A 27,055-nucleotide genomic window follows, 5' to 3' on the forward strand; every position below is an offset into this window, starting at 1 on the left:
CCTTCATTCCCTTGTGGAGGTTGGTTTTGGCAGTGTGGGTCTTTGTTGAGGGAGAGGATGAGCTGGGTGTTGTCAGCGTAGGAGATGAAGTTGAGGTCGTGGTGGCGGGCCACTTGTGCGAGGGGGGGCCATGTAGATGTTGAACAGCGTCGGGCTGAGCCCTAGGGACGCCGCAGATGATGTCGGTGGCTTCAGATCGGAAGGGTGGGAGGCGGACGCTCTGGGTTCTGCCGGAGATGAAGGACGTGGTCCAGTCGAGGGCCTTCTCTTGGATTCTGGCTTCTAAGAGGCGTGTCTTTAGAGTGCGATGGCAGACCGTGTTGAAGGCGGCTGACCGGTCCAGGAGGATGAGGGCTGATGTTTCGCCATTGTCTAGTTGGCGCCTGATGTCATCTGTGGCGGCAATGAGGGCTGTCTCGGTGCTGTGGTTTCGTCTGAACCCGGACTGGGACGGGTCCAAGATGTTTTTGTCTTCCAGGTGGTGGGCCAGCTGACTGTTGATGATTTTCTTGATGACCTTTGCCGGGAACGGGAGCAGGGAGATGGGCCGGAAGTTCTTAAGGTCCTTGGGGTCCGCCTTGGGTTTCTTGAGGAGGGCGTCGATTTCGGCGTGCTTCCACCTTTCCGGGAATGTCGCTGTTTCGAAGGAGATGGTGATGACCTTCCGTAGTTGGGGTGCGATGGCTGCATCTGCTTTGTTGAATACGTGGTGTGGGCATGAGTCTGACGGAGATCCTGAGTGGATGGAGTTCATGACCTTGTGTGTCTCGTCGTCGTTGACTTTAGACCAGGAGGTCAGGCAGGTGGCGCTGGTGGTGTTCACAGGGGAGGTGGAGTCTGGCGTAGTCTGGGCGGTCGTGGTGTTGAAGCTGTCATGGATGTCAGCGATCTTGCTGTGGAAGAAGTTGGCTAGTGAGTCGCACAGTTCTTGTGAGGGCGGGATGTCGTTGACGTTGGGTTTGGAGAGTTCCTTTACTATGCTGAAGAGCTCTTTGTTGTTGTGTGCGGTGTTGTCCAAGCGGTCTTTGAAGGAGGATCTCTTGGCTAATCTGATGAGGTGGTGATGTCTGCGGGTGGCGTCCTTGTGGGCTGCGTGGTTGTCGGGTGTGCGTTCGTGAAGCCATATCTTCTCCAGTTTCCGGCATGCGCGTTTGGAGGTCTGGAGTTCGTCGTTGAACAAAGTGGCTCTCTTGCTGGCGTGGATGTTGGAGGGTTTCTTGAGCGGGGCGATGATGTTGGCGCAGTCGTCGATCCACTGTCTGAGGTTGCGGGCTGCGGCGTCCGGGTTGGTGGGGTCGGCGGGTGGGTTCTGGGCGAGGGTGGTGATCAGCCGGTCTTCAGTGACTTTGGTCCAGCAGCGACAAGGCAGCTGTTGGGTGCGGCGGTGCGTGGTTGGTTTCTTGAAGGTGAAATGGATGCAGCGGTGGTCGGTCCAGCGAAGTTCGTTGGTGTGGTTCAAGGTGACGTGGGTGCTTGTGGAGAAGACGGGGTCCAGTGTGTGGTCGGCAGCGTGGGTGGGGGTGGTGATGAGTTGTCTGAGGCCGAGGTTGACGAGGTTGTCGTTCAGGGTGGCAGAGTTGGCAGAGTTCTTGTTTTCGAGGTGGAAGTTCATGTCCCCGAGGAGGATTTAGTCCGTGGAGGCGAGTGCGTGGGTGCTGGCGAGGTCGGCGAGGGAGTCGCTGAACTGAGCCTGGGGTCCGGGGGTCTGTAGATGAGTGTTCCTCTGAGGGTGGTGTTTGGGTCGGTGTGGATCCGGAAGTGCAGGTGTTTTCGGCGGCGTTGACTGTGTCGTCTGCGTGGGTGGCGACCTTGAGGGTGGACTTGTGGACGATGGCTATTCCTCCTCCGGTTCCGTTGGCGCGATCCCTGCAGGTGATCTTGTAGCCGTCCGGGATGGCTATGGCGAGGGCAGGTGCCGAGGAGTCGTTCCACCAGGTCTCTGTCTGGAACGCAACGTCTGGGGCGGAGGTGTCGAGCAGATCCCAGAGCTCGACGGCGTGTTTGCGTGCGGAGCGGGTGTTGAGGAGTATGCTGCTGAGGTGGTTGGGTCCCGTCCTTGGAGGTTTGATGGTTCTGTCACAGGTGAAGCTGCAGGTGCGGCAGGAGAAGGGTCCGTTTCGGGGCGGCCTGGAAGCAGGTGTGGTTTCGGCCAGTGTTGAGTGTGTTGAGGGTGATGGCGTCGTAGTGGAGTCTGGTGTCGTGGCGTTCGCGGGGTCCAGGGGTTCTAGGGCTGGGCGCGGTCCAGACGCGGACGGGCGCAGACATTTGAGGCGGGCAGAGAAGGAGGAGCAGCTGGGAGGCGGGAGCGGGGTGGCGAATCAGCTGGCGAAGGGGCAGGGCCGCAGGGGAGCAGCGGCGGGAGGACACAGAAGAAAAAAGGGGGGAGGAGAGGGAGCGGGATACGGCACAAAGTGTGCAATTACAAGCTAACAAAAATAAGTACAGCAATGTTACCAAATGAAGCAGATGAGGAGAACTATAAAGGAAAGGCAAGCGCAGGCGAGAGCCCAGGAGCAACCAGGCTCAGAGGGACTCAAACTCACGGCAGCAGCGGGAGCGTGGAGGGAGAGGGCATGGACACACAGGTGGAGCTTTGCGGTGTGGGGAGCGACCTGGCCTGCAGGCAAGGTCAAGAGCCATCAGAGCTACGTACGCTTTGTGTATGACCTGAAAGCAGCCATAGATAATCATACTTGCAGACTACATAGTATCACAGTTAATGGTTATCCTACAAGTTCTTCACCTCTGAGGGACTGGACTTGAAACCCCTGCATAATCCTTCAACTCTGTGGTTTGTTAAATCGATAAGGCACATCAAGTTTTCATATTTTAATCATCGTTTCGGTGCAGAGTCGTGTTCCTTAATGCCATACTTTGTTTTTCTCAAACTTTATTTGTATTTGGTGATGTTTAAAAATATGCTGTCTAAAGTCTTTCAAGTTTTTATAAAAAATGTCAGTCATTCTAAATTCCCTTACTTCTCAACAACTCCTCTAGTGACAAATAAAATTTCTTAGGACCCTCATGCTAAATATAGAGAACAGAAAGGATGGCGGATATATTAAGTCGCATTACTGCAGCAAGGTTTTAAGGAACATGAGACAAGTGAACAATCACATCAGAGTACAGCTAGAGATCGAGTGGGCGAAATGAGCAGATCTTTATATGGAATCTGGCTATATATGTTATGTTAAATGGATTTATAAAGCGCAACGTTTACCCAAGGGTGTCCTGTCGTTAGCTCAGTGCAGCACTGGGCAGAAGCAGGGATATGAAGATGCCAGGCCTAGTTGTTGAATAGCCATGTTTTCAGAGTCTTCCGAAAAGTGATCAGATTAGAAGAGGAATGGGCGTGGAAGGGAAGTTCATTCCAGGCAATGGCAGTGCAGGTGATAAAGCTTCTGCCGCCCCAATTGGCTCGCTTAATTTGGAGACTACGAGAGTCTTGGTTCCAAGAGAGGGAAGGGTTCTGTTGGGAATGTACCATTTGAATCTCTGCCCGAGATGAATTTTCACACACTCCTCTAGTGCCTTGAAGGCCATATGGAGAGCTTTGGATTTAATCTGAGGTCTTATCGGGAGCCAGTGGAGTTTTGTATTTTTGTTTTTTACTGACTTGAATTTGTGTATGCCTGACAGATGTCTGGCTGCAGCGTTTTTCAGCAATTGCAGTTTATTAAGGTGTTTATACTGCATGTTGACATATAGCCCATTGCAGTAGTCAAGCTTTGACAAAACATGGGAGGTTACTACCATTTTTTGACATTCCCAGGGTAACGGGTGTAGTATCTTTTTAATCATCCTCAGTGTGAGAAAAGTGGACAACGCCACTGCATTCACCTGATCTCCAAAGGTGAGTCTGTTGCCCATTAGGACTTCTATATTTTTAGCTTTTTTGACATGCATTGGTAAGGGCCCTATTACGTCTGGCCACCACGTAAGGGACCAGAAAGAGGTGTTCTTTCCGAAGATGGTCACTTCTATTTTTCCAGAGTTCAACTTTAAACAATTGTCACTCATCCAGATACTTAGTGCCAACATACAGTCATGACATTTGTAACCTGTTTCTCTTTCTTGATTAGATGATGAGGACACAACTATTTGTGTATCATCGGCATAGGATGTAAGAGAGAAGCAGAAGGATCTAATTCATTACGCTAGTGATGACACATATACATTAAATAGAGTGGGACTCAGCGATGACCCCTGAGGGACACCGCAGAGAAGAGAAAAAAGGCTCAGAGACAAAGAACTCAGAAGATACTGATTGATTCCCTGAGACAAAGTAACTCAACTATGTCCAAGCTGTTCCTTGAACTCTATTCTCTGCCAAATGGTCCATCAAAAGCTCATGATGGACTGTATCAAATGCGGCCCCTTGCATCTAGGGCCTCTGACTTCTTCAGTGGATTTAATATGAGCTGATTCTGTGCTATGGCCTCCCCTGAAGCCTTATTGTGAGGCATCTTATTACTGGTGATCATGAATTAACTGAGATAGATGATTGTTCATGGCCCTTTCAACTAGTTTTGGCAGATTAGGCTTTTTCAATAAGGGGAGGGTGGATGCTTTATTCCAAGCTTTAGGAAAATAGGCTTTTAACATGGAATTATACAGTGAAGTAAGTTCTCAGCTATAGGGTCCGTGGCCATTTTAATCACTGTTGCTGGACAGGGGAGATCCTGATTTAACAGCTTGTATTAAGTCTGTGGTCAGTTTAGGTGAGAGCGTAGTGAATTTGGGGAAGAAATCTGCTGTATTTGAGGGCTTGACGTAGTTTGTGTTGTTTCTTTTCATACTGGGGGTTGGGCCTTACCTGTCGCAGCCCTTGTACATTTAACAGCGTGGAATATTCATTCCAATTTATTCAGAAAAGATGAGGCAGTCTCATCACAAAGAGTTTAATTACTGGGAACCTTCGGTATGCAAGGAGATGCCAGTTTAGATATCCTCCTGAAAAGTTCTTTAGTGGACTTTTTTGCAACAGTTATTTGATTAGTATAATAATCCACCTTTGCTTTGACTTGTACGGATTTATACGCGGAGAGGCATTGTTTATATTTGTCCTTCTCAGAGCTATTGTAGCTCTTTCTCCATAAGCGCTCCTGGCGCTTGCAGATAAGTTCCTCTCCTTGAGTTCATCCAAATTCCAATGTGCGGTGGGATGACCATGATTTGGGTTGTATTCTTTTTTTCGGTTGCAAGAAAGGTGCACGCTGAATGGAGCTAGTCCGTATAAAAGTCGCTAATTCGATGTCATCTGGTAATGATGAGAGGAAGGTGGCGAGCTGTTTTTTAAATGCAGCACGTTCAATTGTATTCCAAGCACAAGTTATTAAGGACTATTGGGATAGGAGCGGCTTGAAGGTTTGATGGGAAGGATAATTCAAATATGACTGCTGAGTGATCTGACCATTTGAGTGTTAAGGAACCCAAGTATATTTTTGATAGGGGTGGTAAGAAAAAAACAAATATGACTGCTGAGTGATCCAACTATTTGAGTGGTAAGGACCCTGTATATTTTAGATTGGGGTGGTTCGAAAAAATGCCATCCAGTGTGTGGCCAGCTTCATGAGTGGAGCTCTGTACTAGTTGTATGAGGCCTGTACTGTTATGATATCCATTAGGCCAGCCGTGTCAGAGTCCGTAGAAGACTAGGTGGAAGGTAAAGTCGCCAAACATAGTGAAATTATATGTGCAAAGACTGCTGTGCAGTAAGGAGCCTAGGTTTGCAGTGAAGGCAATTTTAGGACCTGGAACTCTGTAAAGTAGAATTCCCTTAAAACAATTCTGTTTGGAGCATTGAAAGCTAAATGAAAGAGCTTCACAGGTGGTAGCAGGTACAGTGGCTGAGGTGGCTGTGAAGGGTTTATGCTAAATAACTTCTAAACCTCCTCCCCTCTTTAGAGGTCCATTTAACATGTGACAAGCAAACCCTACAGGGACTTCCTCAAGAATATCTGGGTCTGAGGCAGCATCGGACCATTTCTCTGTGACTTTCTATGAGCCCAGCAAACTCTGTGTTGTGCTTCACTAAAGACCTGGCATTTAAAAGATTGCAGCAGAGCTTTTTGCTTCTTCTTTTGGAAGTGCTGGCAAGACTAGTGGGCATAGTTAACTTTGCTCCTTTTAAGATTGAGGGCAGTCGAATTCAATCATTGACAAGTCGTTCGAAAGTGTCTAGGTGGAACGCGAAAGTCTAAACATAGGCAATTGGAGTTCTTACCCTTGATGTCGATGGTGAATAGCCCCTTACTGGAGTACTTTGTAGCGAATACTTCATCGGGGGCTGTAGAGGCAGGGTGGCTGGTGCTGAATGCAGTCCAAGCGCAGATGGGTTTGCTAGTGGCGTACGTTAGCTGCGCGGACGCAGTCTCGCTCAGTTTAAATAGGCCACCATGCAAAGACGGGTGGACGTGTCCAATTAGCGCTGATGAGTGCAAAATGTAAAATCAGATGGGCTAAGAAACGGGCAGTGCAAACCGGGCTCCAGCAACCTCTGACTCTAGTCGCAGGGTCCCCTGATCGAGAGTCTTACTGGTAAAGTTAAACAAATTAAATCAAGAAGGGTGGAAGTGATCAAAACATAAAACCAATAAAAATACTGAAACTGAATCCTTTCCAGTATGGCCCCCTCGTAGTAGGAGCCAAGCTCCTCCCATATGCGAACAATGTGCTGTACAAGGAAATCAAATTGAGTCACCGAAGCAGGTCAATAACCTTGCTTCCATCCATTAGAGCTGTATATATGTAATGGTCTAAGAGTTACATAAATCACATTATCGAAATAATCCATCATGTCAGTGGTTCAACATTTGTCTAACTTTTGTTTTTAAAACTAAAACTTTACAGTGTATATTGCCTTACGTGGGGAAAAAGTGGATGACTTGCTTCTATATTTGATTTTACATCTAAAAGCTATTGTTTTGCAATGTTTAGGATTTACAGGGCCCACAGCGAGTTTACAGCAAATGAACACCTTTGACTCCATTTCAAGCAATACCCTTCCTGAAGATTCAGTCGTGATTGTTGGAAAAGGTATTCATTTTTACACATTTCTCTGTTTTAATTTTCCGAAAATTTAAATGTATGCAAAACTAAAAGTATTGCACCATTTTATACAACTGTGATCGTATTTTTATCATTTCTACCATTGTAACCTCTTCTTTCCATCACCTCACACAGTAGTCTAATTTTGTGTTTCTGTCTGATTCATAGGTGTTGGTGAAATGTTAGACTGTACGGGCATTTTGCCAGTGTTACTACAAGTCCAGAAATCTCATTAAACACATTCATGGTGTTTTTCTTTCAGATACCCTAAATATAGTCGAGTAAAAGGGTTTTTATTCAAAACCATGGTAGATTTCTTTCTCTCCAGTACTCCAAACGTAGTAAAGTATAGTGGAACTTGCATGTTTTCTTTGTATTTATTTATTTACTTGTATAGCACAGCTAATACTCTGAGGCATCTAGGCACCTGACATCCAACCGCATGACATCTTTGAGATTCCGTAAAGGCTTGTGTCTAAATATGAAAAATTATACAGTAAATAATCAGGTCTTAAGTCTGCAAATGTTTAAGCTTGATAGGCAGACTATTCCACAGTGTGGTTGTGATGTTTATAAAGCTTTTACCACCCCAGTTCGAGAGTCTGGGTTTGGAGACCTCCACCAACTTGTGTGAAGAGGACCGAAGATTTCTGGACGGGGTATACCAGCGGAAGCAGTCAATCAGATAATCAGGGTCATGTTTATGTAGGCCTTAAAGGCGATGCAGAGGGCTTTGAAATTGATCTGTTTTTCCGTTGTGTAAATTCAGAAGCTTCATATGGTTCTAGGGCAATAGCAAAGCTAAAAACTGACCCGCTAGAGGAACACTGCCAATGAATTCTGCACCCATGTAGAAAATTATGCACTCCACTGTTGTTATGCTGCCCCTAACATTTCCTTATTACAGTAAAAATATAATTCTATCCACAGGTTAGTATACAGACTTACAATGAGACACACATGCAGTGCATAAAAGACAGTTAAAAAAAGTGCTTACCCACAATTCCTCAAAATAGTCACTGGTGTGAAATCCAAGGTTTTCTTGCATTTTTATGCTTGAAACCCTGTCAAGTCAAATTTAATGTACACGTATCATTTTTAGTTTGAAAAACTATGGTTAATTATGAGGGCTAATCAAAAGTGAAGTTGCATGTGCGATCTTGAAAGGCATATGACTGGTGCTGTTCGAGCAAATTTAATTGCAGACTTGCTGTAGGATGCTGGCTCTTTATATAGTATACAAAAATTAGGTATCTCTGCAAAGAGTCCAGTATTCCTTATAAGTGGACAGGGGATACCTCTAGCAATCCCAAGGTGCCCTCTTAGGGGGTAGTGTGGGCGAGCAGCCTTAGTCTTATCAGAGAGGAGTGTTCAACATCTGCAGCACACACACACAGTCAATAAATGATGCACACAACTCAATAAGGAGACCCACTCCAATTTATAAAATTAACACGTATCGTTATATAATATACGGCGCCAAAATCATTGCGAACAGGTATGGACATTTTGAGATGCAAATATTTATAGTTTTATAGTTTTTAGAAGTAGACACTTAGAACACTTTTCAGCGGTGGCAATGTTATCCTACGGAGGAAAAACAAATACTGCATACAAGTTCTTTACAGCGACTTATGACAACAATCCCCTGGACTTAAGGTGAGTATAGGGCAGGGTCCAAGACAGCACCAACAGATCACCTCGGGCCGCACTGGGGCGGCTGGGTGCAGAGGTGCAATACAGCATTGGGTGCCCATTTGAAGTCAGTGGGGTTAGGTCCGGTCATGAAGGTGGTGCATGTATGGCTTGGGGGAGCTAGTCCGACTGAACCAACAAGGGGGCTCAGGTCTCGTGATGCTTGGGGACGTGGGGATACCTTTGGACCTCTTCTGCTCGGGCCGAGCAGCCTGGTGCAGAGGTGCCCTGAGGCTTCCGGTTTTTGTCACCAGAGACACTTGTGCTAAAGGGGGCCAGCACAAAGAGGCAGCATGCTGCATTGGGAAGTTCCACAGCTGGGAAATCCAAGGTGGGCTTTGAGTCTGGAGGGTCTGGGAACCACGCTGGCACTGTTGGCCCACTTCAAATTGGGCTAAAGGACACTGGTTCAGTAGTGATCTCTGGTGTCAAGTTTTTGGCGGTCTGGAGGTCTTACAGTTATTCTGGGGTGCCTGCAGGATGCTCGCGAAAACATATAAACATGGTAATGTGTGGGAACAAATTCAAGGATCACTCTAATAGAGTAAACATAATTTGATCTCTATGGCTGGGTGTCACTATCCCAACCAACGTATATTTGTTTAATTCTGGAATCATGAGCAAACACCAATTCCAAGTATCAGATGTTATTTATCAGGCAAACAAATATTCAGTACATAAACAAAACATCACACCATATAAAATGTACATACAGAAAAACAAATGAACAAACTTATTTTCTCTTCCACACTAAATCACTTGTTAAATATATGTGGCTCCAATATTCAGTAATCCATATCAGTCCATACAGAAGGTAGTCCAATACTGATGCACACAAGAGGGAGTAACACAGCCCTCAAACATCTGTGGTGTGTATATCCGAATCATATGTACACTGATCAGACTACTCCCTCCCATCTATTCTGGCCACTTTAGGACAAGGGAAGAAAAAAAAGAACATCGACCGTCACGCAGTGAGGCTCCGACAGTGTGGGAGACCGCAGGTGGCTTCCCTGTCACCATCAGACGGGTCGTAAGTGTAAATCAGTGCGCGTAGTAAATCAAAAGCCAAGAGGTGCTGCAGGTTTGCCTCTGGGAAATAGGCTCAGGCTGTACGCTTCACATTAATAAGCTGGCCTTCGCATACAAAGCTTAAAGGCACTCTTCACTGATACCACTGCTCACATACTGACCCGGCTCATGGTGAACGGCGCTTGCTGCAGTAAACAAATCTGGGCAGGTAACAGAGCATCCAGAGGAGCAACCTCTTCACAAAAACAGAAGTGCTAATAAGTGCAAGATGCAGGGGAGCAGTGAAGGTCTCCCAGGCTTTTGGAGGCACATACATATGCCGGGCAAGTCATCTTTGGCGCAATTATCGAGGACAGCAGACATGTTGGGTGCCAAGTGAGTTGCTGGTCTTCTGTTTTTGCTTCTTGTGGCTGTTTATCGTCCGTCTTCTTTCAGGTCAGCAGGGTCTGCTTTTATGGTGCCAGGAGCTCCCATAAATACTAAATGTAAGGGCATTAGGGAAGTGTAGAGGAGCAGCCAATGGGCTACTTGCCCCTGGGGTCACTACGCCTCCTATATGACCACTTCCTGAGGGAAGTGGGCATAACCCTGTCCTAGAGTTCCTAATTCTGCCATCACAAAGATGGCAGACTCTGAAATGTCGTGTCCACATCAAAGTTAGCCCACCCTAGGTGTAGAACTAGCCTGAGAATGAACACGCCTCTCTGGCTACTAATTTTCCTGCCTGTCCAGGTGCCAAATGGGCTCTGGTCATGGGGTGTGGCATTTCTCTGAGGGAAGCCAGATTTGCATACCAAAGGTGATGGGCTTTAAGAAGCCCTCTGCCCTGGAATGCAAATTTAGAGGTCATCCTGCTGTAAGGGGGTGTAAAACACCCACTGCCAGAGCAGGCTTTGTACCTGACCTTCTGAGAGTGTTGGCCCTCACCTCTGGGGGTCAGAAACTTGTCTGTGGTGGTAGGCTGGTCGGGACCAGTCAGCCAGCACACTAGAAGTTGGTAGACTTTCAGGGGGCACATCTATGGTGCCCTCTGGGTGCATGTCAAGAGGCCCTAGAGGAGTGTATGAAGGGTGACTCGGCCTAGATGGCTGTCTGTTTTGTAAAACACATGTCTGAGATTAAATGTATTTTATCAGCACACGACCGCCATGAATTTCAGCCATGCCAGTCATGATTTCTCTTTTAATATGAACTCCTTTTTAATAGAGAACGGAAATTGCTTTTAAGTTTTTTTGTATGAAATGCAATGATTTTAATTAATTGTGCAATAAAAGGTTTTCTATCTATCTGAGTGCATGTTTTAATAAATCCATCACTGGAATCAGTGTGGGTTCATTAATACAAGATGTTTGATACCATACATCTTTGGTTTCAGTGAAGCCATCATGTAGCTAGGGAACTCGTTTTTACCAGTGTCCAGCACATTTACTTAAAAATGTCTTCCCTTGTCACTTGTACTGGCAGTAATTGAACTGGCCAACACAGGGGCACATCTACTATTGCAGATATGCCCACACATGCAGTGTAGTGCACCCTACTGTAGGGCTGTAAGGCCTTCTGTAGGAGAGACTTACATATACTGCATGCAGTGTCTGTAGGCACTTTCATTCTTATATGCACCAAGCAGCCTGCAATGGCGGTCTGCATGGGTTGGCACAATATATACTGCAGCCCTTAAGTAGCCTCTTTGGTACCCATGCCCTAGGTACCTGGGTACCATTTACTAGAGACGCACAGGGGTGCCAAAGGTAATGCCAATTGAGGGAACAATTGTACCGTTTTGGGAAAGAGATTTGGCACTGGGGACCTGGATATCAGGAACCCTGTGCACTTCCATTCATAATTGCATCGAATACCAGGCAAAAATGGGGTGACCGTGCCAAAAAGGGTCACTTTCCTACACTTGCACTGTCTGATGTGAGGTTGCTTGTGAGCTCTGTAATGGGAGCCAAATGTCCAGGGGCTGGTGGAGGACAGTGCCTCTGAGTCAAAAGACGTACAGAAACCCATGATGAAGATATATTGGTGAACTGGATGCAAGAGTTTGTCATATCCCACCCCAAATAAAACACTTTTATTACATTATCATTTCATAAACACAAACATCAAAGAAACAGAATAATTTAATATAGAGTATTTGACAGCGAGAGATTAAAGAAAGGAAGCAGTATGGCATTGTAGGGGGCAATCAAGTGCATGTGGGTGCTTAAGCACAATATTGTGGAAGTTTAGAACATAGTTTTATTAATTAGTTAGCCTCTCCCGCCTAATGCTTTTTCTTACCACTGCATCCTTAACTCTCCCTTCAGGCTCATGACATTTCTTAATTCATCTAGTTTGCTGATAAGTCATATACTAGAAGAACCATAAAAGCTACATTCTGTTGAACATGTCTCTTCTACTGTGAAAAAATGACTCCCATAGCCAAGTGGCATACTACAAACATTGGGGCTTTTCCGTTACTCTGATTGCCTGTGAGGAGAGAGTAAGTTAAGAGGCTATTTTAGCTGGTGTGAGGTATTCTTCACGTCCCGTCGGTTTTCGATAAACACAACTTCTTTATTTTGGTCTGGCAGAAGAAAATGTAAGTTATCAGATTTTTCAGCTACTCCTTCAATTTCTTTTAAAACAAGAGTACTGATAAAAGACCACAGTGAATACTTATGATGCTGACACTTTCTATAGAGAAAAATAATGAAAAAGCATGTTAGAAAAAACTCACCCTACTTCTAACACTCTAGAACAACAAATGAAATGTCACTGTATCATAGGAGATGAATTTGAGCACTCACAACCCGCTAAAGTTCACAAAATTAAATTGGCAAAAAGTTCAGTCTTTGATAAACTTGACCATTATATAAAATTACTCCCAGTTCAGAAATGTTCATTCCATTGGGTGCATAGAGTCCACCAGCAAATCCTGGCAAACAAATCATTCAAGTCCATGGGAAAATATATAATGTTTTTAAGATTCCCAAGAACAGTTTTAGTGACTAAGGATGCCAACAAAAACAAGCATAGTTTCAAATTCTCCAGCTTTTCCAAGACAAGCAGTAATTATGGGAAACAATTTAGGACCGATGTAGGTAATAGGGAAATACCGATTCCTAAATACGGAACTTTACCGATTCGGTATTTAGGAATCGGTATTTTAGATGTAGGTAAGAATTCGGTAAAAAAATACAGAATTCTTATATTGGTTATTACCGAATCGGTATTTGAGATTCGGTAATAACAAATATCTACCCATTAATTCCTATGGGCTTGTTAGGCCCATAGGAATGAATGTGAAGACATTCGGTATTGCCGAATCGGTAATACCGGGAGGTATTTAAAGGGTGCCAGGGTGTCAAAAGGACACCCTGTTGCACCACTGAAAATGTGCTTGTGTGCACATGTGGCACACATGCATGCCCTAAGGGCATGGATGTATGGCACATTTCAAAAAGCAAAAAAAGGGCTTTGTGAAAAGAAATCGCTACTTACCACCAACTTGAAGTTGGTGGTAAATAGCGATTCCTTAAAGCGGAGGTGCACTGTTTTAAGTGCTACCTACATTGCATCTAAGGAATCGGTATTACCGATTCCTAAATGCAAGGCCAATAAGGAATCGGTATTTACCGATTCCTTATTACCGATTCCTTCCCTACATCCCACATGGCTAAATACAGGCCGGTAACGGTGAAATTTAACGAATTTCACTGTTACTGGCCGGTATTTGCCCACCTACATCTGGCCCTAAATTCTCTTTGCTTTCTCCTTTTATATGGAAGATTCACAATGGCCCCCTCAACGTAGTCTCACGAGATGACATTTCTAAATCTTGCTGTATATTGTTTTACATTCAATTTCGCTTTGTGGCATACTTGTCCTCCACACTTTATCACCCTATGCACATCCCAGAGCTATGAATACATCGAACATAGGCAAACAGATCATGTTGATCTCTTAGTTTTAAAATATAGAAGTGCTTGCCATTTAATTCTACAACAGGCACAGGCATAGGACATATGTTTCCATAGGAAAAGGGTTTTTTCTTTTGCAATATCTTCGACGCCGGTTGACAAATCTTTGCGACATTTTCAAAACTAATGGAGCGCTCCAGTCAACTCCTGTCTTGAAAGTTACGGGGTGATTCATTAAGCGGGGTGAGAAAAAAGGGGAGTCCCAAAACGCGTTTTCTCCATGGTAATTTCCATAGGAAACTTTTGTCACGGCTACAGCCCAAACTGCGGAACGGAAATAGGCCAAATGTGGCAGAAAGGGTAGCTCTTGGTCCGGAGTGCACTCTTTGCTTTAAATGGTGTAAATCTGTTTAGTACTTCCTGAGAAATTAAAAAATATCGATATCTGGTGACTGCGGTGGATCCGCGAACCCTCGAGCTGCATTCTGATTGGCTGCCAGCACTTCAAACCAAGAAGTGTTGGCAGCCATCTTGTGACTCGGTAAAACCCAGTCACAAGCAAAAAGGGAACAAAATGATAAAAAGAAAAGGAGGCAGGGTAGAAACACCCTGACCTCCTAGACCTGGTCAGGGGGCCCCACAGGGACTCCCAGGGCCCAAAAAAGCATATTTACAAATTTTCTTTCAACGGGATTTGCTTACGGTACGCAAATCCCGTCGCGGAAATTTAAAAAAAACGAAGCGCGGTCTCCCCGCTACGTTTTAATGAGCCCACGGGTGGTCCAGGTCCCTGGGACATTCCTGTATATTTATGCGGGGGCGCCCATAGCCCCCGCCACCTCCCCGGGGCGATACTTATCGAAATGCAGGGGCTCGCGGCCCAACCGCAGCCCCGGGGATCACCGCCTCCCCGGGCTCTGCTTAACATAAAGGAGTGTGGGCTCGAGCCCCCCATGTGCTCCCCGGGGCACTAATTATAAGAAGCTGGAGGTCTGTTGTGGACCCCCGGGGACCACCACCTCCCCAGGGCATTGCATATGAGGGGGGACGACCCCACTCCTGGAACCCTCTATGGCCATGGGGACGGCTACCCCCCAGGGCCGGCTCTAGCAATGTCCCAGGATGCCCACTCCCGGGACATTGCAGTTTGCTATGATAGGACGGGAGCAATGCTCCCGCCCGGCCATAGCAAACTTCTGCTTTGCTTCGTGGAAGCGAGAGCAGGACACCTGCTCTCGCTCCATGAAACAAAGCAGAATTGCTTTTGGGCAATGGGAGTTGCATATTTGCAGCTCCCTTTGCCCAGAAGCAATGCCGGCTCCCGCTGGAAGCGGGGAGCCGGTAGCATTGGGGCTCCCCCTGCCCCCAACTTGAGGGCTGGCCCTGGGGCATGGGTTCTCCGGGGCCAAAAGAGGCCCTGGGAAGGGGGGGCAAGTGACCCCCTACCATTGACATATAAAAATAAATATTATTTTTTTAAAGGCAAAGAAGCAAAGCCCCGGGGGATGGGGTCCCCCGGGCCGATAAAGAAAAAGCCGGCATCTTGCCGGAGGCCCCGTCCCCTCTCTGCAAACGCACCTCCTGGTGCCTTCTGGGTTGGGAGATAAAGTCCCCTACAATCTTAAGGGTCCTTAGGGGCCAACTAGCCCACCAGGTACCTCCAGTAAGCCCCGCACAGTGTGATTGCTGAGTGGTGGTCTGAGGCCACGCCCCTTTTTACACCACTCTGCAAACGTACCTCTTGGTGATGTCACTGACCATGTCATGAGTGATGTAATATGTGATGTCATCAGCAGTGTATTGCTGGGGCGCGAGTTATAGTTAGCTCAATTAACTATAACGGCCAAATTCCTCTGGTTTTGTACGAGTGAAATGTCTAACTAACTATTACGTCCCTGAAACCTGTGTTTTTTCCAGTGAATTTCCAAGGTTTGTTAAATGCTAATTTCTAAGTATAACGTCCCTGAAACCTATGTTTTTTTCAGTTTTTTTTGTTATGAACCATTTTTTTAATTGAACCAATTGACGAGATGCCCTAGGTCTCATGCCCAGTGAAGTTACTCAGTGAAGTGCCTGATTGTATATGAAGAGGTCAGATGTCGGTAGTGCATAATTTCTATGGGCTGATCAAAGGGAATGATCCTGTCCTGATCAAATAGTGAGCCTACCCTCTTACATCCCTTCTCACGCCACCGCTGAAATGATTCTGATTGACATCCTCGGGGAATTTGGGATTATCCACCAGCATCCTCATCGGTGAAGGGAATGTGGTAAAACCATGTTTGATCTCTGTAACATCCCATACTTTTAAGGTGGTTGCCGTTACCATGGAGGAGTAAAGCCCACTCGCCCTGTGTTTACGATGAAGCCACATCTCTCTCCAAATGTTCACTCCTGCAATTGTTTGGTCCATGAATAACTAGTGTTTCTCTGAGAGGGGGCGATTCCACTCTAAAATGTAGTGTAGTTGGAACGCTTGAAAATATCTCAGAACCACCGGTACCCCCATTCCTCATCCTGCGTCAGGCTTAGCAATCTGGTGAAAATTGAGACTTGGCTGCTTACTGCCCCATATGAAGCAATTAATGGCTCTCTGCAAGTTTCTTAGTCACTGGGGATGGGAACAGTGGAATGATCTACAAGACATAGAGTATGTGCAGCAAGATCGCCATCTTGACCGCAGCGATACGCCCTGCCCATGAAAGGGCCGTCCGGGCCCAGGTAGCCAGAGCTTTATTGGTTTGTTCCAGAGAGGGCCATAGTTGACCGTTAGCGTTTTCCTGGGCGTACGTGCCAGTAGGATGCCTAGGTATGGTATGGTGTCCTCTGCCCAGGTGAATGGAATTTATGTAGTTGGGTTCGCCACCACAGCAGGGGTGGTTTAGAGGTTTAATATTTGGGATTTAGTAAGATTCACGTTAAACCCCGACACACCACCAAAGCATCTAAATTCGTCCACCAGGGCTGAAATACAAGTCGCTGGGCTTTTCAGGGAGAGGATCACATCGTCAGCATATAAGATTATGGTGTGTATATCTGCCCCCAGCCGAATCCCAGAGACCAGTGGGTTGTCTCTAATTGTTTGCGTCATCGGCTCCATGTAGAGCGCAAAGAGCAATAGCTATGGTGGACACCCCTGTCTTATTCCCCTGTAAATGGGGAAGGTCCTGGAGGAGCACCCATTGACACTGACAGATACCCTGGAGGTGTTGTAAATGCCTTTTGTCCAGGCTAAGAACCCTTCCCCAAAGACAAACCGGCGGAGTGTTTCAAATAGAAATGGCCAGTGAACCCTGTCAAACGCTTTTTCCGCGTCAACAGAGAGTATAAGTGCTTCCTTTCTGGAGCTGTGGATAAGGTCTGTGAGGTGTATTAGTCGTTTGTGTTGGATCAACCTACTCTTCAGGGTTGGATCGATGCTCAAGTATGTCCACCTCTTGATAGCATCAATTGTAGTCAATTTCACCGTAAGAGTATGAATCATCAGATAGGAAAATACCTGCAATGTTAGTTAAGTACTTTGTTCCATATCGAGAGCTGGATATGCAAATGACCCCAATGTTTTAACACGAAGGATTCTCCTCGACTCATAGAAAATCGTAATGTCCTCCAAACGGAAAAATGAAGCAGAGCAAATATTGGTGCAACCGCACCCTTACCAGACCGTGACCCAAATAAAGCAGGAACAAGAAGCGCCTCCACGGGCTGAGAAACTCAGGCTCCAGAATAATCGGCAATGCCGAAGGAGACGGAAGCAAAGATAACGCTTTCCGGTCTCCCGCGACATTGACGTCAGTTCCGCCAAGGATTATGGGCATTGTAGTATGAAGTCCTTTCTATATCTTGCCCGACCTCGCTTAGGACTCGGGCAGTGTTCACAGTGCATTCCCAACACACCCGCGAATCGTGACACCACTTACCCCCTTTTAGTAGAACACTGACATAGTCAAGGCTTTTGCAAGCGTCTCCGATGAAAAGCTTCTATCAATTTAGGGGCGTGTATCCCACTTGCTGGTTCCCATGAATTTTCTTCCAGATCATAGCCCTTCCATGATAGCAAATATCTCCTCTCATTTTGGTATCTAGTATTTTACGTACCTCATACTCCTTCTCGCCATTAACCCATATGGGAACAGGCGTTTTCTTTACAAGAGAACTGAAAGGTTTAAGCATGGGTACATGAAAGACCGGTTGGATGCGTAAATTGGATGGTAATGCCAATTTAACTACCAATGGTTTGATGCATTTAAGGGTCTTGTAAGGACATATGTATTTAGGATTGAGCCCACTGGGTTTTTTAACTGAATGTTTTTGGTTGACAACCGTACAACGTCTCCTTTCTTATACAGCAGACCGGGTCTTTGATGGCGATCCGCCATCTTCTTATATTGATCCTATGCTTTCTTTAAATTTCTTTGCGTCTCCCTAAAGATTTCGTGTATATGTGCCACTTGGTTTTGTACTTCTGTTATAGCATCTGTATGACAGGGGTGTAGAAACAGGAGAAACCTTGGGTGGAATACATATGTGCTGTAGTAGGGCGTGCGTTGAGTAGAACAATGTTTGGCACTGTTGTAGGCAATTTCCACCATTCATAAATGATTGACCCAAGCATTAGTGTTACTGTCTACATAACAACGTAAGTATTTTTTCACGGTTCGATTTAACCTTTTGGTCTGTCCATCAGATTTGAAAGAGACACGTTAGTGATGGATTCCTTACCTTAGAATATCCCCAGGCGTCAGACTGGATCCGGAAAATTTTGCGTAGCAATACCCCTGCGCGCCAGCAGGCGTCGTCCGCGGCTCCGCGTCCGGCGTCGTTAGCCCCGTTATGACGTCGCCGGAGTACTTAGACGCCGCCCTCGCGCGCTGACGTCAGTTCTTTTTTTTTCAGCGCCAGCTAGCGCAGATCCGGAGAAGCTCTACCCCTTAGTCATTTTTTGACTAAACTTTTTGATCTTTTTTATCATTTTTCTACTCGAGTCTTCGACTCCTACGGTGCCGGTAGGGATGCCCGGGTTCAAATCCTGCTCCAAGTGCAGCCGACTGATGTCGGTTACTGACCCCCATCGCCGGTGTCTTCAATGTCTAGACCTCGACCACGACGACCGCACCTGCTCCGACTGCAGGGCCCTGACGTCCAAAGCTAGGCGGAAGCGGTCCTGCAAGCAACTGGAGCTCCGGCAGTCGGCCCTGCGCCGCTCCAGGTCCCGGTCCCACAGGAGGTCGAGGGACCGGTCGCGGGGTCGGAGCCCTCGTAGCTCCGGGAGTCGGCATCGGTCTTCGGGATCCTCCTCAGGTAAGAGGCATGAGAGGTCGGAGAGACGTCAACGATCTCCCGACCCACCCCAACGCTCGCACGGCGCGGCCGGGGGTTCGGGTGACACCACCCACGCGGCTCCGACAGAGTCGCGGACGTCGCCACCTGCCCCACACCTTCCGGTCCCTCGGCACGGTGCGACGCCAGCAAACGGGTGCCTTTCGCGGCCAAGGAAGGGGCGCTCCCACACGTGCTGCCAGCCACGCACCGCAGACTGCTACACAGAGTGGTGGCGGCCGTGGAAACCGCCGTGCCGGCGGTCGGGGACAACAGCGAGGCCAGTCCACACCTACCCTGCAGCACCTGCCTCAAAACCCTCCTAGTCCGTGCTTTCAGGCCCATGTGACGGCAGTGGGGGGCAGGGTTCGCCATCACCTCTTCCACTGGTGCACGGTCACGTCGGACAGGTGGGTGCTGCAAATCGTCCGAAGGGGCTACTCCCTCCTCTTCGAGACGACCCCTCCAGCCATGCCACCGCAATTCCACCGCGTGTCGGGGGATCACTTGCAACTTCTGCAAGAGCAAGTTACGGCCCTCTTGGCCAAGGGGGCAATCGAGCGCGTTCCTGGGCCAGGAGTAGGGTGTGGTTGTTACTCCCACTACTTTCTGGTACCCAAGAAGGGCAAAGGGAGCCTACGCCCTATCTTGGTCCTACGGAACGTCAACGGCTTCCTCCGGAAGGAGAAGTTCAAGATGCTGACTTTGGCTCCGGTCTTCGCTGCCCTGGACCCTAGAGACTGGATGGTAGCGTTGGACTTGCAGGACGCTTATTTTCACATCCCCGTCCTGCCGGCCCACCGGCGTTACCTGCGGTTCACTGTAAGCCACGAGCACTTCCAGTTTACCGTGCTCCCCTTCGGCCTTACCAGTGCCCCACGGGTGTTCGCGAAGGTGATGGCGGTGGTCGCAGCTCATCTGCGCAGGTTAGGGGTTTCAGTCTTCCCCTACCTCGACGACTGGTTGTTGAAGGCGGGCTCGCCCCAGACAGTCGTCAGCCACCTCCAGACTACGGCCGACCTCCTGCACCTGCTGGGGTTCACCATCAATGTGCCGAAGTCACACCTGTGTCCCTCTCAGAAGCTCCTCTTCATCGGAGCGGTTCTAGACTCGGCGCAGTTTCGGGTTTATCCTCCCGAACAGCGGGTTCGGGATATTCATGCTCTGATTCCGATCTTTCAGCCTTTATCCCCAGTCTCGGTCAGGTTGACGCTGCGGCTTCTGGGGCTGATGGCCTCCTGCATCCTTCTGGTGCATCACGCCCGGTGGCGGATGCGGGCTCTGCAGTGGGACCTGAAGTTTCAGTGGGCCCAGCTTCAGGGCAACTTGTCCGACCATGTCTTGATCTCGGAGGGCACTGCAAGACAGTTGCAGTGGTGGCTCACGGACCGCGATTGGGTCGGTGGCAGATCCCTCTCCCTACCCCAACCAGAGCACGTAGTTGTGACGGACGCGTCGCTCCAGGGCTGGGGGGGGCATATGGGAGAGGCGGAGATCAGAGGCCTCTGGTCTCCGGCGGAGTCCCAGCTCCACATCAACCTTCTGGAGCTGCGGGCGATCCGACTTGCACTGAAGGCATTCCTCCCCTCTGTCCGGGGGAGTGTAGTGCAGGTGTTCACGGACAACACCACCGCCATGTGGTACTGCAACAAACAAGGCGGGGTGGGGTCGTTGACCCTATGCCAGGAGGCTCTGCGTCTCTGGCAGTGGCTGGAACATCAGGACGTGGCCCTGGTGGTACAACACCTGGCAGGTTCTCTGAATGCCAGGGAGGACGAACACAGCCGTCGGTGCATGATGGATCACGAATGGCGTCTGAACTCGGACGTGGCGCAAGGTCTCTTTCAGCAGTGGGGAGAGCCTTGGTTAGATCTATTCGCCACAGAAGAGAACGCGCAATGTCATCAGTTCTGCGCGTTGGAATTTCCAAGGCGGCACTCGCTCGGAGACGCTTTTCGTCGTGAGTGGAATTGCGGTCTATTGTACGCCTTTCCGCCTATACCACTTCTGCCCAGAGTGCTGAAGAAGATCAGGCGCGACCGGGCCCAGGTTATCCTTGTGGCTCCGGACTGGGCACGAAGATATTGGTATCCAGAGCTACTCAGCATGTCTGTCGATCCCCTGATTCATCTGCCTCTTCAGGAGGACCTTCTGTCGCTGCAGCAGGGGACGGTCCTCCACCGGAACCTGTCCAGTCTCCACCTACAAGCTTGGAGATTGAGCGGCGACAGTTGAGGCCATTTGACTTGCCTCCTGAAGTCTGTAATGTCATTCTAGCAGCCAGGCCTCCCTCCACAAAGTCAGTATATGCCTGCAGGTGGAACAGATTTGTGGCATGGTGCACAGCAAAGGCTGTGGATCCACTCTCTGCCCCCCTTTCTGAGGTTCTCCTCTTCCTTCTTTCTCTTGCCCAGCAGGGCTCTGCTCTGGGCACTATCAAGGGCTACCTTTCTGCCCTTTCCGCCTTCTTAAGGCTACCTGATCAGCCATCTTTGTTCAAGTCCCCAATTGTAAATAGGTTTTTGAAGGGCATCACACACATGTTTCCTCCTGTTCCTTTCGTGATGCCCCAGTGGGACTTGAACCTTGTACTTACTTACCTAATGTGTGCTCCCTTTGAGCCGCTCCATAACTGTCCTCTCAGTCTTTTACTTTAAAGACTGCTTTCCTGGTTGCCATCACCTCTGCCAGGAGAGTGAGTGAGCTCCAGGCTCTGTCTTCCACACCTCCTTTCCTCTCTGTCCATTCGGACAAGGTTGTGTTGCGGACGAGACCCTCTTTCCTGCCTAAGGTTGTCACGGCCTTCCACATCGGGCAGTCCATCACCTTGCACACCTTCTTTCTGCCTCCGCATCCCTCGAAAGAGGAAGAGAGGCTCCACCGTCTGGACCCAAAGCGTGCGCTCTCTTACTGTCTGGATCGCACACGGCAGTTCCGGGTGGATGACCAACTCTTTGTTGGTTACGTGGGTGCTAAGAAGGGACGGGCGGTGCACAAGCGGACCATCTCTCGGTGGATCATCTTGTGCATCCAGGCGTGTTACTCCTTGGCTAAGAAGGAACCCCCTGTTGGGCTGAGGGCTCATTCCACTCGGGCCGCGGCGACTACGACTGCCCTGGGCCGAGGAGTGCCCATGCAGGACATTTGTCAGGCAGCTACGTGGGCCTTGCTGCACACGTTTGCGAGACACTACTGCCTGGACAGCCAAGTCCGGAGGGATGGCTTCTTTGGCCGTTCCGTCCTCCAGGACTTTCTGGTGTGGTTATTGGTTCGCAGACCCACCACCCGGGTTGGTATTGCTGGGGTATCTATTCTAAGGTAAGGAATATATCACTAACGTGTCTCTTTCAGATGCACAAGTTACTACATGTGTAACGATATATCTGTAAGAGACATTAGTTAGTGATAGATTCCTTACCGACCCACCCACCCTCCTCGTTCTGCGAACCGATATCTAGGGTTAAGGTCATCCCCTTTCAGGGCCCTAGTTTCATGGCACCAGTGTTGGTTCTATCATGGCTCTGCGTATCTGGCGCGGAAAAGCTGTGTATCAGAACTGACGTCAGCGCGCAAGGGCGGCGTCTAAGTACTCCGACGACGACATTCCGGCGCTAACGACGCCGACGACGGACGCATAGCCGCGGATGACGCCTGCCGGCGCGCAGGGGTATTGCTACGCAAACTTTTCCGGATCCAGTCTGACGCCTGGGGATATTCTAAGGTAAGGAATCTATAACTCCTGGATGAATATTAATCAGCTCAAACTTAACCCTGACAAAACGGCGTTAGTTCTCACCGGCCCCCATAACAACCCTTGGAATTCTTTTTTCTGGCCACGCTCACTCGGCCCCTCTCCCTCCCCTGTTGACACTGTCAGGAGTCTAGGGATCACCATCTCTAAAGACCTCTCTATGAGGGCACAAATTAAGTCAGTGGTTTCTACCTGTTTCTACCATCTACGCCGCATTCGAAAAATCAGTAGACTTCTTTCTCACGAAGCTCTTGTCCAGATCACCCTGGGCCTTGTTGTCTCCCGCATCGATTATGCAAACTCGTTATATGTGGGCATACCAGCATATCAAACCAAAAGTCTTCAACTTATCCAGAATCAGGGAGCCAGGTTGGTCTATGGACTGCCAAAATCCACTCATACTAAGCCCCTGCTGAAGCGCCTCCATTGGCTCCCAGTGGCTCAGCGCAGCCTCTTCAAACTTGGCTGCCTGATTCACAAAGCTCTTTCCTCTCTGGGACCTTCTTTCATTTCTTCTCTTTTTCACCGATATGCTCCCCAGCGTGACCTCCCCTCCTCCACCCACAATCTTCTCACCCCTTGCCCTTTTAGGCGGAAAAAACATGGAGGATTGCGGCTTTCCACACAGGCCCCTCTCTTTTGGAACTCCCTCGCCCTGCACTTCGTCTTCTTCCTTCCCACACTCACTTCAGAAAATCCCTTAAAACATGGCTTTTTTCGTTAGCTTTCATCTAAGCTCTCCTGTTTAGTATCAGATAGCCTTCCCACCCTAGCCCCAAGATACCGTAGGTGAACGTGCGCTTGACAAATATCATTTTTCATTTCATTTAATTTCATCACTAACTAATGTCTCTTACAGATATATCGTTACACAAGTAATAACTTGTGCTTTGCGAATGGGAGCTTGTTGACAGAGCCACAGAGATTTTTAAAGTGGAATACCACACCCTCCAGAATTGAGCGGTAAACTCAGCATCTCTATCGGATACGATCTTTTTTGGAAGTCCATGTAACCGAACAATGTGTATCAAAAGTAATTTTACTAGTTGTCCAGCTGTAGGTACTTGTTTGCATGCAATGAAATGTCCTATTTTAGTGTGATAGTCTAGGACCACAATCACTGTAGTACTTCCTTGATCTTTGGTAGACCCACTATAAAAAAGATGGAGATGTGTTCCCAAGGCATCTCTGGGGTGGGCAGAGGCTGAAACAAACCTTGATGTTTTGTATGATTAGCTTTCATTTGCATACATATGTCCCATCCATTTCTCCAGTTTACAATGTCTTGCCGTATTGAAGGCCACCAGAATTGTCTGAAGATTCTGTCAGTGGTTTTCTCTGCTCTATTATGTCCATGCCTGGGGATCTCATGACACCATTGGAACACTTATTTCTGTAGTTTCATAGTGGGTGCCAACACCTGTTTAACTTTAAAAGGGTATCCCTTTAGTAATCATCCAGTTCGAGGCATGTGGGCTGCTGAATTCATATCTTGTGCATAGATCGCCACCTAGTGTTGGGTCCGAATGATTTTACATTGTTGACCTGGAAGAGTCTTCGAAGTATCACGAGATAGGTGGCTCCTCCCCCGGACTGCAGTGCGCATGGGCATCCTCTCCATCCTCAGATTGTTTTTTTCCGCCATTGGGTTCGGACGTACTTTTCTTTACTCAAGTTCGGAAACTTTTCTACAAGGCCAAAAGGCCTTCTGGGTCGTCGGTATTGTTATTTCGATCGGTGCCGAGTTCTTGTTCCAGTTCTTTTCGAGCAGGACGTCGAAGAGAGCCGCGTGGCCTTTTCAACACCAGAGGCCTGATCGTCGATGGAACGGAGCCCGTTCAAATGATGCCCCCTTTGTAACTCAAAATACCCGCACATCGATGTGCACCCGGTGTGCAACAAGTGCTTATCACCTGACCACAATGAGGATAACTGTCTAGCTTGTGCTCGATTCAGGTCAAAGAAGACGCTTAGGCTCCGACGTGCAGCGAGACAAACAATGACGAAGCCAGCGCCCGACCCGGTGAATATCTTCGATGAAGACGGCGATGAGGTCGTCGAGACTGAGGATCCAGACCAGCCGTCGGATCCGGGTTCGGAGCACGACTCCAACTATTATGAAGACGACGAAGAACACGTCGATGAGGAAAACGTCGACGAGGTAAGGGACGACGCGTCCCCCATTGGAGCCGTCGATGACGACTCGAGCGATGAACCAGGCCCAGCAGTGGGTACTGGGCCCGAAAAAGACACTATAAAACTTCCAAAGGCTCAGGTGGAGGCATTGCCAAAAGGCCTTAGCCAAGATCATGACAAACATTCTATAGCCCCGCGTCTCGGCCCGGCTAAGAATATATCACACGAGCCATCGGTCGCACTACTGAAAGCAAAACCGAAAGCCACCGAGTCAAAAACGAAACCGAAACTGCTGAAAACAGTCTTCGGATCGAAGAGTTTGAACACGTCGGAGTTGACGAAGAAAACAAGTGTTGACGACCCTGCGGGGTCGAACATAAAGGGTGTCGAGCCGAAGATTGGTGCGCTAAAGTCCATCGCTAAAGCCAAGCACGTCCGACCGACGACGTCGACGGACAGCGACACAAACAAGGGACTACAGGCTCGGAAGGTTCTCGATCCGAAGCACCGAGTCAACAGACCACAGCTCGTCAAAGTCCTCGAGCCAAAACACAAAGGCGCCTCGAAGGAGCACGTCGAATCGAGGCAAAAGAGCGCACCTCCGATGCCACAAGCACCGAAGTCTACGCAAGGCCAGAGGCAAAACGACGGGGCGAGGTCGGTCCTATATCGACGCCGGCACCGAAAAAGGTCAGTCTGTCTAAATACGCTGTGCCACCGATAAAATCCTGGCTGCCTCCAACCGCACGCCCTAAGGCGATCGATCCGAAAACAGGGGTCGAAACACCCAAAACGGTGTCACTTGGAAAAAGGAGTCATCCTCTGGAAGAGGACGTTCTGTACCAGGAGCCCTCCTATGATAATCAGTCGAAGCTACTTATAGACTCCGAAACCGGCAGACTTACTGTTCATCAAAGAAAGATCAGGTCGGAAAATCCTATCGAATCATATAAAATTCCACTCAAAAAGAAAAGGCATTCTTCTACATCACCTGTCCTTTTCGAGGCTGTAGGGTACCATGGCCAGGACACTTCTGCATACTCACCCACATGCTCTAATGAGGATATGGGGTATTACTATGATGAACAATATTCTTACCCTGCGGACAATGATCAGGATAACCAGACTCAAGCCTGGACAGACCCTAATGACCAGGGGGAGTCACAAACTATTCCTGATACTCCTTCTTATCCAGTCAAAACTTCGCCAACAGAAGATACAGCAGTGTTTAACGCATTAATAGAAAGGGCAGCTTAAAATCACGATGTGGACATGCATGCTGACCCAATTGAAGAGGACTTCTTGTTTGACACTTTCTCCACTTCAGAGAAATCAGTTAAAACATTGCCAATGTTAAAAGGTGTCCTTAAACACGCAGGAGACATTTTCAAGGAAACCACAAGAGCAAGGGTTGTTAACCCCAGAATTGAAAGAAAATACAGACCGGTTCCTGTGGACCCTACATACATTAAGGGACAGCTGCGGTTGGACTCATTGGTGGTATCCAATGCTCGTAAACGTGCCAACTCACAAACTACTGGTGATGCTCCTCCTCCAGACAAGGAGTCTAAAGTATTAGAGGCTTCTGGGAAAAGGGTAGCTGCTCAAGCAGCTAATATCTGGAGAATTTCCAAAACACAGGCCCTATTAGCCAGATACGATAGGGTGCATTATGACACATTAGAGCAACTGCTACAACATTTGCCTGATGCCTACAAGGAGGGAGCAGAAACACTGATACAAGAAGGGAAACTAATATCCAACGCATCCATTAAATGTGCGCTGGACGCAGCAGACACCGCAGCCAGGGCCATCAACACCAGTGTCATGCTCAGAAGGCATGCTTGGTTACGCATCTCTGGGTTCAAACCTGAGATTCAAACAACATTATTAAATCAGCCTGTGAACCCTGATTTTTTATTTGGTCCTGATGTGGACACAATCTTAGAGAAGATTAAAAAAGAAACTGAGACAGCCGAACTATGGGTGCCTTGCAGTCACAACAATTCAGAGGAGGCTCCTTTCGTCGCTCCAATAACAGAGGAGCTACTAGAGGCCAGGCTTCCCAGCAGACTCAATACAATAAAGGGAGCACGCAAACCACCTATAATAAAACTAGCAGAGGTGGATACCGTGGCAACAGCAGTAAAGGAAGAGGACGAGGGAA

The 27,055-nt window shown here is 48.2% G+C and overlaps 1 protein-coding gene across 1 annotated transcript in view; it reads left to right on the forward strand.

The window, feature by feature from the left end:
* The window catches only part of TOGARAM1 (TOG array regulator of axonemal microtubules 1), a 778,500-nt gene that overhangs the window by 354,565 nt on the left and 396,880 nt on the right, over positions 1-27,055 (forward strand). Inside the window, exon 9 of the mRNA XM_078659754.1 lies at positions 6,940-7,038. Within this exon, the coding sequence (XP_078515880.1) occupies positions 6,940-7,038 (99 nt within the window). The remainder of the gene's footprint in view (positions 1-6,939; positions 7,039-27,055) is intronic.

Source organism: Lissotriton helveticus, chromosome 9 (assembly GCF_964261635.1).
Source record: "Lissotriton helveticus chromosome 9, aLisHel1.1, whole genome shotgun sequence".
In the NCBI taxonomy this organism is placed as follows: domain Eukaryota; kingdom Metazoa; phylum Chordata; class Amphibia; order Caudata; family Salamandridae; genus Lissotriton; species Lissotriton helveticus.